Source organism: Carcharodon carcharias, chromosome 3 (assembly GCF_017639515.1).
Source record: "Carcharodon carcharias isolate sCarCar2 chromosome 3, sCarCar2.pri, whole genome shotgun sequence".
Lineage (NCBI taxonomy): Eukaryota > Metazoa > Chordata > Chondrichthyes > Lamniformes > Lamnidae > Carcharodon > Carcharodon carcharias.
Genome location: NC_054469.1, coordinates 47,371,403 through 47,389,197, shown reverse-complemented (window position 1 = coordinate 47,389,197; position 17,795 = coordinate 47,371,403). Strand labels below are relative to the sequence as shown.

At 41.9% G+C, this 17,795-nt stretch overlaps 1 protein-coding gene across 9 annotated transcripts in view; it reads right to left on the bottom strand.

Annotated features, from left to right (window-relative positions):
- nrp1a (neuropilin 1a) overlaps window positions 1-17,795 on the bottom strand; it is a 204,722-nt gene that overhangs the window by 148,259 nt on the left and 38,668 nt on the right. For all 9 annotated transcript variants that reach the window (XM_041183373.1, XM_041183372.1, XM_041183365.1 and 6 more), the window contains one exon: window positions 3,164-3,345. In XM_041183373.1, coding sequence (XP_041039307.1) covers window positions 3,164-3,345 — 182 coding nt within the window. The remainder of the gene's footprint in view (window positions 1-3,163; window positions 3,346-17,795) is intronic.

The window sequence follows — 17,795 nt, the reverse complement described above, 5'->3', positions numbered from 1 at the left end:
TAACGGAATACTGTCTGATACCTGGAAGGGTCCACACAGTCTGAATCCTCCGGGGTCCTTCGGGACATCAAGGACTCCTGAAACGAAGCCTGGAAATGCAAACAATGAAGTCCCGGACAGAGATGAGGCTGCCATATACCAGTAAGTCACCAGCAGCAAACTATCTACCAAACTCCTCACTACACACACTGGCAATGCTGCTGACCCTTTTTATCCTGCCCGTGGATAAGGTTTTGAAATTGTCGGCTGGCCGCCTGCCCGTTTTGCCTGTGCGACAAGCACAAAATTGCACGGGCAACAAAAAATTGGCGTCAATTGACTTTTTAATGGCCTTAACTGGCCTCTTAATTAATGGCGGGCGTGGCTCTGGTACCCACGTGCGCCCAACGAGCGAAATATCATGCAAGTGCAGCATGACGTTGGGACGCTCACCCAACGTCATCACACGCTGTTTTACACTCGAGCATGTCGGGCACACGCCCGCACGCCAAGCGAAAAATTCTGCCCATAGAAAATATGAGCAGGAATAGGTCATTTGGCTCTTCAAGCCTGCTCCGCTATTCCATATGATCATGGCTGATGCTCTATCTCAATGCCATTCTCCTGTGCTCTCCCCACACCCCTTGGTACCTTTAGAATCCAGAAATCTATCTATTTCCTTCTTAAATATATTCAGTGACTTGGCCTCCACAGCCTTCTGTGGTAGAGAATTCCACAGGTTCACCACCCTCTGAGTGAAGAAGTTTCTCCTCATCTCAATCCTAAATGGCCTACCATGTATCCTGAGACTGTGACCTCTTGTTTGCAACCTCCCAGCCAGAGGAAATATTATCCCTGCATTAAGTCTATCTATCCCTGTCAGACTATAGAAGAAAATTAAATCCTTATCAATGTGGATGATTACCTTATTGCAATCAATTTTTGACTCAAAACATTTTACCAAAGAAGTACTTGTGATCCTGCTATCATTATTGACTTTTGAGTAATAAAGCATTTGTAAACTATAGACTTCATAACTAGGAAAAAGAAAAGGTTTAAGAGAAACACTATTACTCAGAAGCCACCCCGCATCCTCGCATTCAATTCTAGCATTTCAAGTTGATTTATATGAGGTGGTAAAATTGGCTGAAGTTAGTCTTTACATCACCATTTTCAATGAGCTTTAACAAGCAGCACAGTATAGGCCTCTTATGGGGCCACCTCCATGGTAACCAAAACAGTGCTTTTATCTAAATGATCCTATTAGGCAAACATTAAAGTATCTTTGTACTAAACACAGTCCTCAGAAACTTGTCCTTTAAATGTCCTGGACGTAAAGTCATTAACCCATCTCTGACAGCAGACATTTTATGCAAGGAGTATAACAGTTCTGTTGAACTCATTAAGGCTGAAACAACTGTATAACAGCAAGAGCAGCAAAATTTTATCAGAGACCATGCCGACTTCTAAATCTGTTTATGAGAAACTCCAGAACACAAAACCATGCAGTTAATGATCTGCAAACAGAAATCGAGCTATTGTTTTTGAGGTAATTGAATCGTAGCTGGGTTTCTGCCCTCAATGGACAAGGCTCGTACTAAAACTTCCATGCTCTACATTTCTTTTATTTTGCTCACCTTGAAATTCAGATATATTTGTGCAGATGTTTAGTGCTTACGATAGTGATTATAAAAAGATTGGGATAAAAGCAAAATACTGCGGATGCTGGAAATCTGGAAGAAAAACAAAAATACCTGGAAAAACTCAGTAGGTCTGACAGCATCTGTGGAGAGGGATACAGTTGACGTTTCAAGGCTGGATAACCCTTCATCAGAACTAAGACATATAGACATATATTTAAGCAAATACTGTTATTTACTGGAGAATGATTAACTGGCATGTACTGCATGTAGATGTTTACCAAGGGATTAAGAAAAGAGGAAAAGTTTGTTGTTTTGGCACATTTTCAGCATTTTTCAAATGAAATCTATGCACCAGACTTAATTCCACAGGAATATGAAAAGATGGGAGAGGGAGAGGGCCATTACTCCTCTAAGTGTATCATAGGCCAGGATTTTCCGGCTCTGCCATGGATGGGACCCACCGTGGGTGAGGTGGCGCCCCAGCCAGAAGTCCATTGACTTACGCCGGGACCGGAAGATCCCAGTGGCGGGCGGGTGCGGAAAATCCCGCCCATTGTTTCTATTTCCTTTATAACTGGGAGAATAATGACAATGTGCCTTTTCTGACTTTGCTTTCAGCTTCAGTGTTTGTCCATAAATTTAAAGCAAGGTTTGTAATACCACAAGAGGTAGTCTATGGTGGACTTAATAGAATGGTAAACTTTAATGGTAACATCCAACTGACTTATTATAATCTTAAAGATAAATCAATCGAGAGTAGGCAGGGTGGTGGTATCGGGCTGCAACCAGGTCAGCCACGATCTTACTGAATAGCAGAGCAGGCTCGAGGGGCCGAAAGGCCAATTCCTGCTCCTAATGTGGATGTCCGAATGTAATTTATCGTACCAGTTAAAATTGCACGCACTTAACTAGAATTACATGATTTGTAAAGAATTACTTTTAACATTCTCAGTTACCAGAACGAGTTCCTGTCTATAGGAAATGGCAGCAGTTTCTTGAGGCCTATCAAGGTGAATGTGAAAACTAAAAAGGGAACAGCGCCAAGAAGTGAAGGTTTAGCTGCATGAGTGCCCATTAAAATTCCTCGAGCACTTTTGATCAATCACAGATGTTGTGTGAATGAGGAAAGGCTATGGGCTTGAGGTTCTTGCACAGGGCCCAAGAGCAATCTCATCTCACTCTTGCTTTGGCAACAAAGCACATTACTCTGCTGTTTGAACAGACTGAGGATTGACCAAAAGACTGAAAAGCTAGACTGAAAGCCAAGTCCTTCACAAATCCATTATTTTACATTGCAGTTTAACATTTATCAGTGCAAACAGATGCCTGTCAAAATATACTCATTTGGAATTAGACTTACTTATTGAATTTCCACAGAAAGTAAGTTTGCGGACAGTAAGTGTGCACACTATACAAGATTTTATAACAATATATAGACAGTACTAATTTGGCGATAACTGTGAATCATTCAGTCCAATTGAAAAAATTCAAGTATGTTGTAAAACTGATGGGAACAGCGCAACAAAGTCAGTGCAACCAACCTGTTTTGAAAACTTCATAGCGGATGGAGAAGCCAGCTCCATGTGTTTCATAATCAGACACAAACTTTACATATAGCAGTGGTCCTGTGGAGATCTGTGGAGAAGGGGCAATCTTTCCACAGAATTTTCCCAGTAGTGCTGCTTTCTCATCTCCACCATCACGCACCTCCACATAATCGTACCTGAGGGAAAACACAGGCAATTTAATTAGAAGAATTCTATTGCTAATGTATTCAATAAGCATTATTTCTTTGCCTTTTTTGTTCCATGCACCTGAATTACTATAGACTAAAACTGCAACAGATCTTGAAAGGTAGCCCCCATGGTGCAACCTGCTGAATGCCAAATTCATAAAGCCACCCAGCTAAACTTCATGTGTGAGCTCAGACTCTGGGTGTTCTAAGCATCACAACTGAGTCAACCCACTCCTCACTTGGCATTCATATGCACACACATTGTAGCAGGGGAAAATGCAGCAGGTGTTGGGGTACGGAGCCATACAGGTTTGGAAGGTCATAGGTTCCTTTAGCTGTGCTGGGTTAGTTAGTATCAGTAGAATGATGAGGCATATCACTGGATACTAATCTGGAACAATGACCTTGTACAGTTTTTTTTTCTTCCCTTCCCCAGGGACACAGGACAATTGTAGTCCCCACACCTTCAGTTGGCTGAGATTGGCTGTCTTAGAACATACCAAGGTCCTGGTCTCTATGGTTCAGAATTACCCCAACATTGCATGTTAGAGGGAGAGCCCAAGGTGACAAATTTTTTGATAGGTTTCTTTGTCATTGATTGAGACCATCTAATTAAGCCATACATAACACTGGCCATCTGTGCTCCTGTTCAGACCATCTGCTGCCAAAACCCTCATCCATGTCTTTGTCACGTCTATATTTAACTATTTCAATGCTCTCTTGGCCAGCCTTCCATCCTTCACCTTCCATATTTCAGTTCATCCAAAACTCTGCTGTCCATATCCTAACTCGCATCAAGTCCCATTTACCCATCTCCCTGTGCTCGCTAACCTCCACTGGCCCCCACTCACCCAATATCTCAATTATAAAATTCTCACCTTTGTGCTCAAATTTCTTCATGGCCTTGCCCCTGTTGTAATATCTGTAACATCCTCATGAGAATTCTGCGCTCCTCCAACTCTAGCCTCTTGTGTATCCCCCATTCCCTTTGCTCCACCATTGGTGGCCGAGCCTTCAATTTTTTAGGCTCTAAGCTCTGTAATTCATTCAAACCATCTCTCTATCTCTCTTCTTCTGCAAGACCCCACATATAATTCACTTCTTTAGCCAAACATTTCGTCACCACTCCTAATATCTCCTTCCCTGGTTCATCATCAGTTTTGGTCTGGTAATGCTTTGAGATGTTTTCCTACATTAATGGTACAATATAAATATAAGTTGTCTTGTTACTGTAATGGCTGCTACATCGTCTACATAAAAACAGTCACTGGAATTAATTGTGTGACACTTTCTGAGAGATGTAATCAAGACTTTCACTTCTCTGTGTGCTGCTACTAAATTCCCATCCATCAGCTTAGTAGTGACGGTAAGGTCCAAGACACAGACTCCCAGCATCACTGGAGCATGAAGGAAGCTGCATGTGATTAAAGTTTCCACTTTAATTTCGAGTATTATTATATGTGGTCATTTCTGTACCAAATTTCCAATGTAATTGAAATAATTAAAATAACATTTTACAAAACCAAAACTGACCAGTTATTATACTTGGACTGTAACTGTCCAAGTTACAGTTGGACTGTAACTGTAGTTACCTGTCACTACTCTAACCTTACAAATTAATGTTTTCAAATATAGACTACACAAAGTAATAAGCACCCACATTCAAACAAGTCAAGCTCATCAGGAGTGAATGTGCATGTGTTTGTGTGTTTATTGGTGTGTGTGTGTGTTGATTGGTATGTGTGTATATTGGTGTCTATGTGTTTTTGTGTGTGTATGTATTTGTGTGTGCATGTGTATATTTACACCTGTTACTGCATGTTTGTATTTGCATGCATGGATTCATGTGTACATTTGTGTGTATGTCAGTGCACTTAAGATAAGGAATATTTTTATATTGAATTATGTAAGCTAACTTACAAAACTGAACTTTAGGAATGCAGCCTCATCTACTGGGAGAGCATTTTTGGTATTTGGAAATGTCTGTTCTGTTCATAGATAATAAATTATGAAAGGGCTGCCCAAATTCCTGATATGCACTGCTGGTGGCGCAGCTCCTTGCCAGGAGCAAAACCTTACACATGCAGCCTTATAATATACACTGGGGAAATAGCAACTTTTGTAGCTTGATAGTAATAGAGTGTCAACATTAAGTTGATGTTTTCCAGTCACATACTAACAGCTCTGAGCAATTACTGTTGTGTATTGACAGAAGGAATAGCAATGTATATACAACAGAAACGCCTGATACTGGACCTGAAAAAATAGCAAAGTAGCATCCTATTGACTGTCACTCCATGCTCTCTGGTCTGATTTGCGTTGTCAATTCTTTGCAACTTAGAATGTCGGTAACTAGTTAAAAAGTCAGCAGCATAGTACCACTCTGCAAAGTTGCACACAAGTAAAGTTGACCTCAGAGGAGCATTACTCAGATAATCTTGGGGAAGAATTTTCCTGTTGGTAAGCAGGGGCAGGGCCCACTCGCCGATGCGTAAAATGACAAGTGGCGACGTCGGCAGGCGTCCCAATGTCACCAAATGTCACTTAGATTTTGAGTTCGGCGGGCGCGCAGCCGACTGTGTCAAAGGCCTATCAAGGTCATTTAAAACTTAATTAATTCAATTTAATGAGTCAGGCGGCCTTCGCATTTTTCATGAAACCTCATCCACGGGCGGGATGAGGTTTCATGAAGTGTTTTAAAATCTAATAAAAATTTATACGTTTATTCTTTGAAGTGTCCCAGCTCATGTGATAGTATCACATGAGGGGACATGTTTTAAAAGTGTTAAAAACCTTTATTAAAACTTTTAGCACTGAAACAAATCTCCCTGAGGCACCTCTGTACCTCGGGGAGATCTCTGTGCTCTTTTGCGTGCATGCACAAAAGAGCGCAGGGAACCTCTCAGGGAATCCTCCCCCCACCCGCAAAAGGAGCGCTCAGCGCTTCCGGGCGAGCATCACCCTTAATTGGCCCGCCCACATAAAATGGCGGGGCCGACCCAATCGGGGGCGCCGATCAGGTTCTTGCCCGCTCTCGCCTGCCTCCACACAAACCCCCCAACAGGGGGAAATTTCTGACCTTGTATGAAAACAAAAATACAATATGAGAAAAATCTGAAGTGAGCTGAATGGAAGAGTGCTACAGTTAATTACTACACTGCAGCACAGGTAAGTTGAGCATATCCATCAAAAAGGAATCAAAACTCTAAAACAGTGGATCATCTGTACAGTGCCACTTTAGAGATCATACGAAAGGCAAGTTAAAGCAGGGAGTATAAGGACTGAGCTATGGAATCTTTGGTGTGGTTTCTTGGTATAAAGGAGAGCCATTATATCAGATGTTATGGTATATCAGAGGGTGCAAACATGAGGATTTAATATGTTATGTAAAATGACAGCTTCTGGATAGTTTGCCACAAACTTAGCACACAACCTCAAGGCTTAAGGTAGACCTCACAAGTTGCTCTCACACAAAGATCTGCAACCCCTCAGCTCTATCACAGCCTTGTGACATATATTTTGTAAATAATATGCACATGATCAAAACAATTTTGAACAACACTTAATTTACTTTCTGCTTAAACTGCCCCAGGATTGTTTCACAGGACAATCATTTAATTTGAATGCTATAAATAAATAGGCACTTCCTGTCACATGATGTTAGTTGTGCCAAAGAAGGTCAGCAGCAGCAGCTGGAGATGGAGATAAGTACAAGTAAACTCAACAGAAGCATGAGATACTAGCTGTCAATTACAGTAATTGGTAGTGGAAAGGGGAGATACTCATGCTACAGAATTATTGCAGAAAACATAAAGACTTACATTTATTTGGCACCTTTCACAACCACAGAGCATTTAAAGTACTTTCCAGCCAAAGAAGTGCTTTTGAAGTGTAGACACTGTTATAATGTAGGAAACATGGCATCAATTTGCACATTGCAAGATCCCACAAATATCAATGCAATAATCTATATTTGTGATGTTGATTGAGAGATAAATATTGGCCAGGACACCAGGGATAACTCCCCTGCTCTTCTTCCAGAAACCACCATAGGTTCTTTTATATTCATCTCTGTTTAATTGCATGTTCAGGGTCTAGGCGGAGCTCTTTGTGGCTTGTCTATTCTCCCAAAGTAAGCTACTTGAGACAATAGTTTGTTAAAACCATTACTCTTTATTTACAGCTACTACGTACATATTGGGAACTCTGCATGAGGTTGGAGCTTCTCCTTCCAGATCTCTGTTAATCATGTGATGTTACATCATCATTACATCAGCATCATGTGCTTCTGATGTTAACCCATTACTCTGCTTCTCCCCCAAGTCTTTATCCCAATCATAATTACATCCTCCTACATCTCCCTGCAAAGTCTCAGACTTCACAGGGTTAGTCTCTGAGGTGTTTTGCCCAATCTCCCCAACCTTGTTCCGATCTCTTTCTGAGGATATTCGGTACTCTCCCTTCTTTTTTCTCCTGGGTGGCTGTAGAGCTTTGTCTTACTTCTTCCTTTTTCTCTTCAGGATCTGAGTAGTAAACCTAAGTTTCTATTGGCTTTCTTTCCAAGGATATTAAGGTGTTGCGGTTTCTCCTTATGGTGCCCTGCTCTGTCTCAGTCCGATATGATCTCAATTGTGGAGTTCTTTCAATGATTCTCTCTGTTGGCCTCATACCTATAGACTCTCCCTGGGCTTCAGCACTGGTAACTCATGTACTCTGTACCTGTGGTTAACGTTATGAGTCTGCTTGTTTCTCCTGATGCAGTTTTACCCTCTCATGGTTGTTGTGGTAATATTAGATTTTAGTTTCTGTGCCAGAGATGGAAGTTGTTTTCTCAATCTCCTTCCCACCAATAACTCTGACGGTGAGAAACCATTTTTTTGTGGTGACATTTGATAACTCAGGGCTAGATTAATTCTTCTTCAGCAAATCTTTGATGGGTCATACACCTCTCTCACCTTCTCCATTTGCTTGAGGATAATGAGGTGAACTGGTTACGTGAACAAATCCATATTCCTTTGCAAAACTTTGGAATAACTCATTAGCACATTGTGATCCATTGTCTGACACTGCAATGTCCAGAATGCCGTGTGTTGTATAAATTCTCTTCAGTGATTGAATGACTGCTTCCATCGTGATGCTGTGCAATCTGTATACTTCAATCCACCTTGAATAGTATTCAATGACAATGAGGAATGTTTTCTCTTTAAAACCAAACAAAGTCCATTCCCAGGCTTTCCCACGGTCTTCATGGAAAAGTAGAAGGTGATTGTCGTCCTTTTTGCTCTTGACTGTTTACTGCACATGTAAGACAACTAAAAATCATTTATTTTATAGAATAAGTAATGCCTGGTCACCAGACATGATTTCTGGGCTCTTGCATGACATTTGGCTATCCCTAAGTGACCTGGGTGAATTGTTTTAAGAATATCAAGCTGAAGTACTCTTGGTATGGCTATTCCCTCATTGAAGACTACTCAATCATCAATGACTGTGAGGTGCTTATGCTGTTCAAAGTATTGGTGTAGTACTGGAGATTTTAGTCAGGCCATCCTTCCAGACAATATTCTGTTATCTGGAGACATTCGTCATCTTGCCGCAGTGCTTGTTTTATTTCCTGCAACTTTTTTGCAATGGCTGGTAAGTGCTGAAAAATTAGGGATGTATATGCTTCCACCTCCTCAATGAAGTGTAAATCCTCTTGTATGGTTCTTTCTGATGGTATCCGTGACAGTGCTTTGCTGTCGTTTGATACTTCCCTTGTATGCACTCTGTCATGGAGTCATATCTCATTAAACTTAATCAGAACCCTGGATTCTGGGTGGCATCTTCACTATTTTTTTTAAGGTGAGTGGCTAATGGCTTATGATCTGTTTCAATTTGAACTGCAATCCCCCATAACATACTCTGAGTACTTTTCGCATGCCCTCATTACTGCCAACACTCCTTTCTCAATTGTGGCATATCTTTGAGCGGTTTCTGATAATGACCTTAAGGCATTGTAAACTGGTCTACATTTGACGCCTCTCTGCACTTGGAATAATATTGCTTCCAGACCTGTTGCCAATCCATCTGCTGCTACCATGGCCGGTAATTCTGGGTCTTAATGCACCAAAATTTCATAGGAGATTAAAAGTTGTTTAATTTTTTTCAAAAGCATTTTGCTGGTACTTGTCTCAACAGCTGTCTCATAGGCTCATTGACCTCTGCTAAATTTGGTAGGAACTCGCCTACTTGGTTGACCATCCTGAGGGATCTTGGAAGCTCAGGTTTTTTTTTGTTCATTCATGGGATGTGGGCTTCGCTGGCTAGGCCACATTTATTGCTCATCATAAGTTGGCCTTGAGAAGGTAGTGGTGAGCTGCCTTCTTGAACTGCTGGAGTCCATGTGGTGTAGGTATACCCACAGCATTGTTAGGAAGGGAGTTCCAGGCTTTTGACCCAGTGACAGTAAAGGAAAGGATGGTGAGTGACTTGGAGAGGTACCAGATGGTATACACAGCTGCTACCATCCGTTCGTGGTGGAGGGAGTGAATGTTTGTACATGTGGTGCCAATCAAGCGGGCTGTTTTGTCCTGAGTGGTGTCAAGTTTCTTGAGTGTTGTGGGAGCTGCGCTCATCCCAGGCAAGTGGGGAGTATTCCATCGCACTCCTGATTTGTGTCTTGTAGATGGTGGACAGGCTTTGGGGAGTCAGGGGGTGAGATACTCATCGCATGATTCCTTGCCTCTGATCTGCTCTTGTAGCCTTAGTATTTATATGACTAGTCCAGTTCAGTGTCTGGTCAATGGTAACCCCCAGGATGTTGATAGTGGGAGATTCAGTGATGGTAATGCCATTGGACGTCAAGGGGCAATGGTTGGACTCTCTCTTGTCAGAGATGGTCGTTGCCTGACACTTGTGTGGCACGAATGTTACTTGCCACTTATCAGCCGAAGCCTGGATATTATCCAGGTCTTGCTGCATTTGGACATAGGTTGCTTCAGTATCTGAGGAGTCCCAAATGGTGCTGAACATTGTGCAATCATCAGTGAACATCCCCACTTCTGACCTCATGATGGAAGGAAGGTCATTGATGAAGCAGCTGAAGATGTTTGGGCCAAGAACACTATCCTGAGTAACTCCTGCAGTGATGTCCTGGAACTGAAATGACTGACCTCCAACAACCACAGCCATCTTCCTTTGTTTTAGGTATGTCTCCAACCAGTGGAGAATTTTCCCCCTGATTCTCATTGACTCCAGTTTTGTTAGGGCTCCTTGATGCCACACTTGGTCAAATGTGGTCTTGATGTCAAGGGCAGTCAGTCTCACCTCACCTTGGGAGTTCAGCTCTTTTTCTATGTTTGAACCAACGCTGTAAAGAGGTCAGACGCTGAGTGGCCCTGGTGGAACCCAAATTGGATGTCAGTGAGCAGGTTACTGTTTAGCAAGTTCCGCTTCTTAGCACTGTTGATGACCCTTTCCATTTCTTTACTGATGTGATCGAGAGTAGACTAATGGGGCAATAATTGGCCGGGTTGGATTTGTCCTGATCTTTGTGTACAGGACATGCCTGGGCAATTTTCCACATAGCCGGGTAGATGTCAGTGTTGTAGCTGTACTGGAACAGCTTGTCTAGAGACGCAGCAATTTCTGGAGCACAAGTCTTCAGTACTATTGCCAGAATATTGTGAGGGCCCATAGCCTTTGCAGTATCCAGTGCCTTCAGTTGTTTCTTGACATCACGTGGAGTGAATTGAATTGGCTGAAGACTGACATCTGTAATGCTGGGGACCTCCGGAGGAGGCCAAAATGGATCATCCACTTGGCACTTAGGTTGTGAAAGTTCTCTGATTACTTATGTTTTTTTGTGAGTAACCATGATCCCAGTGGCTTCTACTTTGTGACCTAGAAATTTGATCTTAGGCTGGCAAACTCACATTTTTTATTCAATGTTAGGCTTGCATCCTGTAAGGCTCTCCAGACTGCTCTGACTCTGCAATCATGCTCTTCTCTCGTGGAGCCATGTATAAGTATGTTGTCCATATAGCATATTACTCATTGCAATCCTTCTAGGGTTTGGGACATTGTTCCGCAGAAAATTTCAAGAGCAGATGCAATTCCAAATGGTAATCTATTGAAACAACAATGACTGATTGGCATTCTAAATATGGTCAGCAATCTGGATTCTATGTCCAAAGGGAACTACAAAAATCCACTATTTGCATCCAATTTGGTGAATAAAGTACTCTTGGCTAGTTCAGCAAGACTCTCATCCACTGAGCCAATCGGGTGAATCTCACGTTCCACTGATTTCTTCAGTTGAGTTAAATCCACACAGATTCCTTTGGAACCATTTGTCTTTGGGACAGCAACCATTCCTGAACACAGTTTTGTTGGCATGGTGACTGGTGAGGTAAACCCTTGTTGTTGCATCTTCTCAATTTCACCCTTTGTCTAAGAGTAGGTGAGGGACCTTCCTTGGTGTAAAGAGACAAATTAGTTTAGCATCAGCTTGTAGGGTGATATGGTACTCAGTCTTCATTATTGCTGAAAAAAGAGACATGCCTCAGCTTTTTGTCTTGCATTCATCAGGGACTCACAAGAATTCCAATATAAGGGGAAAGCAACAATTTATACTGTATGTGAAAAGAGTGCTGATTGGTTGGCAAGTGGCATTACCATGGAGAATAAGAATCACTTATTTATGTACATACATTGTGCCTGTTTCAGCTAAACAAAATAAGTTACAGCCATTCACTGACTCATTCCTCAGGGCAATGCTTTGACCAATCAGGGCTAAGCTGCCTGATTTAAATTTCAAACAATACTTGGGAGTTAACTGTCAGTCACCATCAGTGGTGCATTCTCCATGGCAATGCATGATCAGCAATAATCAGTCTTTCCCTAGAACTGTGAATAATTTTGGAACTTCATTCCTGAATGTAGTGCTGTAATGATCATCAGCAACTTCATCCACTTTATAGATTAGCTTCAATTCTAAACATGCCTTTCTGCTTAGTGAGAGCTTTCTTGATTTTGAATGATATAGAGAGATTCAAAGATTTCTCCATCTTTATACTTAAACTTTGCCATGAGTTGGCCTTTGACTTTCAATGTAGTCCCACCAGGATCCTGTAATTTGATAGATGAGAGTTGCAATGTAATCTGTTTGAGCCATTTTACTTCATCTGATAAAACAGAAACTCCTGCTCCTGTACCTAATTTAAACCCTGTGGGGTGTCCACCCACTTCAAATTTAATACTCCAGCATTTGTTTTCAGTATCATTTACCTCCCCTAGGAAGGTTACTTCCTTTCTCTGTGGTTCTTCCACTTCTTGTATGTGACTCTGCTTTAATATTTTCTCCCTCTTTTTACAGGTTGTCAGCGTTTTCGAGTGACAGTTTTGAAGTGGCCTATTTTTACACAATTGTGGCCTTCTACTCCCTGAGCTGGATATTCTGTTGCTTGTGTGGTTTGTTCCCACCACACTTAAGACATTTCAAGATGGTGGTTGGCGCGTTCTTTCCCATTTTGGCAGGCTTCGGCTTTGGCACATTTTCTCTCTTATGGCCTACAGTCAGAATGATCTCACTCAATCTTCTTCACGGGACCCTGCATTGTCTGTGAACAAATGTCCAATTTTGTTTTCTAAGCTCAGTTTGCCTCGCAGCTTGCACTGCCTTGGCTAGTGTTATTCCTCTCTTGTCTATAAGAGACTTGGAAATGCTTTGTCTAGGACCCCTATTCTGGCACCAATCATTTTATTCCTTAAAATTCCATAATCACAGTTTCCTGCCAGCCTGTATAGATCATTGATGAACAAATCCATGCTGGTCTTGTTAAATTTTGTCCTTTCGATAATTCAGTTTCTACAGATGCTGAAATATGAATCAAACGCCTGCAGGACTTCTTAATAAGTCTCATCAACTCTTGCCTTGCTATCACGTTGTCAGTAATAGATCTAACTGCATAAAGTAATGTACTGACTTGGTTTTTTTGATCCTTTTTGTGTAAGCTAGAAACAGTTCTATATCTTGTGAATAGTTTGTTTGTTTGATAAATGAGAGTTGTAATGTAATCTATTGAGCCATTTTACTTCATCTGATAAAACAGAAACTCCTGCTCCTGTCTATATTTTTGTTCCAGTTCTGGGCCTGTTGCGAGCCTTCAGTACTCCTAAATGGTTCTGGGTGTGGTAGTGTGGATTCCATGCTTCTAGTGAACTCTGGAATTGTTGTTGCTTCACTGGTGCTGCTTGTTGCTTCTGGTTTCTGCTCACTGCTGTCCAGACTCTGGGTCTGTGCCTCAGCTTACATCTGCTGCACTCATAATGCTTCCACTTTTTGGTGAGTCTTGAATCTGTTCCTTTCATCCTTCTTTCAAGGATCTCTTGACTTAGCAGGTCTGGAGCTGTTTCTTAAAGTTTTCCTCGGTCTTTTACTCGCTGTCCACTGCCATCATGTATCATTGTGTGTTCAGAGTGTAGGCAGGGTTCTTTGTGGTTTGTCTATTTCCCCAAAGTAAGCTGCTTGAGACGGTAGTTTGTTAAAACCATTACTCTTTATTTACAGCTACCACGTACATATTGGGAACTCTGCACAAGGTTGGAATTTCTCCCTCCAGATCTCTGTTACTCAAACATGCGATGCTGCACCATCATTACATCAGTATCATGCGCTTCTGATGTTAATCCTTTTGCTCTCTAATCTCAGTCGGCAGATGGGGCCTCAGTTTAACATCCCATCTAAAAGACTCCCTGGACTGGAGTGTCAGTCTTGATTTTTGCGCTTAATTTCTGAAGTGGGACTTGTATCCACAGCCTCCTGACTCAGAGATGAGAGTGCGACCAACTGGACTGCTACCAGCAGTTGTGTTTGGTCTGATGGAAGGTAGAGGTATTAAGGCAAAGCTCAAAATTCCAGTGGCAAAAGCAGGTGATAACCAGCAGCATGTCAAATGTTGAAAGCTATTAGAGATATGGAGATACTGGACGAATGTCTGTACAAATCTGTTGCATTAATAAATTTTAAGACAATCATGTAATCCCCAAGAGTTTTGGTTATAAACCACTCAAGCTGCCATCTCAGATAACCTCCCCATATTTATATTAGAATCTTTCAGCATTTTAAACAATTTCTAATCTAATTTTAATGGTAATTCCATTGCCAACTATACAAGCTAAGAAACACCAGTTTTCTTCATTAATGGACTGGATTTACCTTCACAGCGCATGGGTGTCACTGAGGAGTTGAACATGGACACGCAATGTCACAAAGTAACAGAAATTTGGGGAGAATTTTAAATCACCAAACTGGCAGGTTTAGGTCGGGTGGGATGTTAAAATGGTAAAATTCTCAATCTGGACCTCAGCATGTATGCTCTGGTTTACGAGAGGCCGCACAGGGGGCAGGAAAACAACCTGCTTGTAGGAGGTGGGCTGGCAATTTAAATATTATGAGCCTGCATGCTTCATATTTAACCACCGTTTTAAAATTAACCCTGGCCAGCTGAGCCTCAGCCATTGATCTTCCTCCTGAAACCTTCTGATCTCCTCTCTGAGGCCTCCTCAATCCACATCTGGCCTTCAATCTCCCTTGAACTTAGCTTCCCTGATATTGCCTGACTCTACACTCCTGAACCCACAGTCCACACCCCAGCCTCTCTGACCTTCTCCAACTCCCGATTGCGATCACCTTCCCCTGTGCAGCAGCACCACACTCCCTCCCAACCCCATCACCCAGGCCTCCCCAATGTTCCCCTGCTGTGAACTCTGATCTTCCCATCCATTCTCCCCTCCCGGCCTCCCTGATCTACACTGGCTCTGGTCTCTGATCCTCCTCCCAAACTCCCAGCCTCCTTGATCTTCCTCTTCCTGCCACCCTCTGCCACTCCCCAATCTTATCTTTAAATTCGGCTGTACATACAGAGAACCTGCTCTTCCAGGTTTTCCAACCTCAAACTAGCTCCCTGTTCCCATTCCACCTCATCTGGGTTAATATCCAGCTCCTGCTCCCTGCCCTGCTCAGTCTCTGACCTATGTCTAGTAGAAGCTGTGGTTAGTTCTCCATCCACCAAAAACGAGGACATTGTGGGGGAGGTGGGAGAGTTCGGAATCAGAAGGGAGAGACCTACCTGATTAATGTATCCTGGTAGCTAACCACAGGGGTATTGACATTAGCCTGGGGGCATGCTTCCTCAGCTGTGGAGGTGTGAAGGACAAGTGTGCAGGAAGATTGGAGATGATATGTAAGGCAAACATACCCTCTGCAATACTTTTTCTATTGTTACAAACCATTTTATAAATAGCATAATACCAGTCTTGAAGAAAGTGCCCAGCAATATTTATAAAGTAGTTAAAAGCAAGTTAGCTGTATGCCCCAATTCAGTACAATAAAATTTGCTTTAAAAATAATGCTCTTCTGTTACGATGGTAGATAACTATCATTTGGAAGTACAGCATACAAATGTTCAGATTCTGCAAACGCCAAAGGTCACGAACGAAACTATATTATTTTGTTTGACAATGATTCCATGGGGTTCAAGTTACTCAATGCACTGACTGTGTTTTGATTAATGAGAGTTCATTTTTTTGGTGCACTTGCAGGAATATACAAGGTTACCCCTAGTGCATTGTTGGAGGTCACATGCATTACAATGCAAAAGTGAATGGCTCTCAGGATACATCTGCAATAATGGTACTGAAGCACTTGTTAATTATGTAATGGGCACGTAAGTGCATTGGGCCAGTTATGGAGTGTACACATTGAAGTGCTGGTGGAAGGAATCAGGTGCAGGAAGGCCCATTTCACTGATAAGTCATTTCACATGATTATTGATAGTATGAGGAAAATACACACATGCCTTCTCCACTTCTGAGCAGCGGCTCCATAAAGACATGTCCAACAGGCATGGCAGATGATTGCAGGAAAGAGAATTCCAAACTAAGCAGTGAAGATGACTGTCAGCCTCTTACATGGCTATACGTGGTCTGACTGTCAATTATCTCGCAATGTTTCAAATGATTAACCAAGGAGGTTGCGAAAGTCAGCATGGTTGAATACCTTTACAAAGAACTATTGCAAACCCAATTTTATCCATGAACATGCTGAAAATGGAGCATGAAAGAACAGTTAATGAGAATGCTTGAGGATATTGCAATAGGTTACAAAATCACATACACAAAGTGACAGCAGATAAATAAATTTCATGACGATTCCTTAATATTCTTAAATAATGAATATTCTTAAATCTTAAAATGCTCACTCTGTTTTTCTCATTGCAGCTAACAAGGTATTTGACATCTTATTTTGTTATGCCAGCAAGTTTACACGAGCAGCCTTCCCTTCTCCATGTAAAATATTCTTGCAAGGAATACCACTGTTTTCTTCACTAGAGAAGATGGCTTGCAGCAGGTGCTAACGGGAAAGAATTATTGTGGTATGTGATATCTGAAAGCCCTTACATAAATAGAGACCATAGGCTGGGAAGCTGAGCAGGAATTGAGAATGCTGCAGTTTCGAAGGCTGTAATACTTCTGGTTTATGCACAGATAATCACACATGTTTATTCTGTATCAAAGATTCTTATTTTCACCCATCTAAATTCAATGCTTATGCTTTGCTGTCATGGCAATAATATATATTAACAATTCTCATGAGCTGATTCTATGCTATATCTCATAAGTCACCTGTTACATGCTCCACACGATTTTCAGCTGCATTGGCTTCAGTTGAATTGAATATCAGGCGGAGCATATAATGGCCGGCAAAAGCAATTCTGCCTGCATTGCATCCCCTACCAAGTTTAATTTCACACCACAGAAATCCAAAAGAATTAAACTAGTTGCTTCACTAATGATACGATCACTGCAGCACTTTGCCTCAGCCACACCAGATGAAGCAAGCACCGGACCAGTGTTATGCATGAATTTGAGGAGGAAACTGATTCATGGATGAGGCTGAGGCAAAGTAACTCATGAAGACGATCAGTTTACTGTGTGAGTAGAAGTTTTATCAGGGATACATATCCTGCTGGGTCACTTCATGAATTTGACCTCAAGGGGCCAACAATGAAGTAGAGGGTACTACTTGAGTGACAGCTAGTGAACAAAGCACTTGACTCATGCAATGATAAAAGCTGTTCTGAATATAGATGAAGGTTGAGCAATTTCAAGCAGCTGTGCAGACTATCATTGAGCAGTAAATGACTGTCAAAATCTAAAGGTGACAACTGAGCTTTAAGCCCCACATTCTACCTACCATCAAGCCCCTGCATCTTTCCACCAGGGCAAAATTGCCTCCTGTTTGCCCATACCTCAGTCTCTCCACCATCCATGTTTTTGTTGCCTCTAGGCTCAGCTATTCCAATATCCTACTTAGTGTCCTCCCATTCCCACTCTCCACAAACATTGAAATGAATGGAATATATGCAATAATTGCATAATGGCGACTCATCACC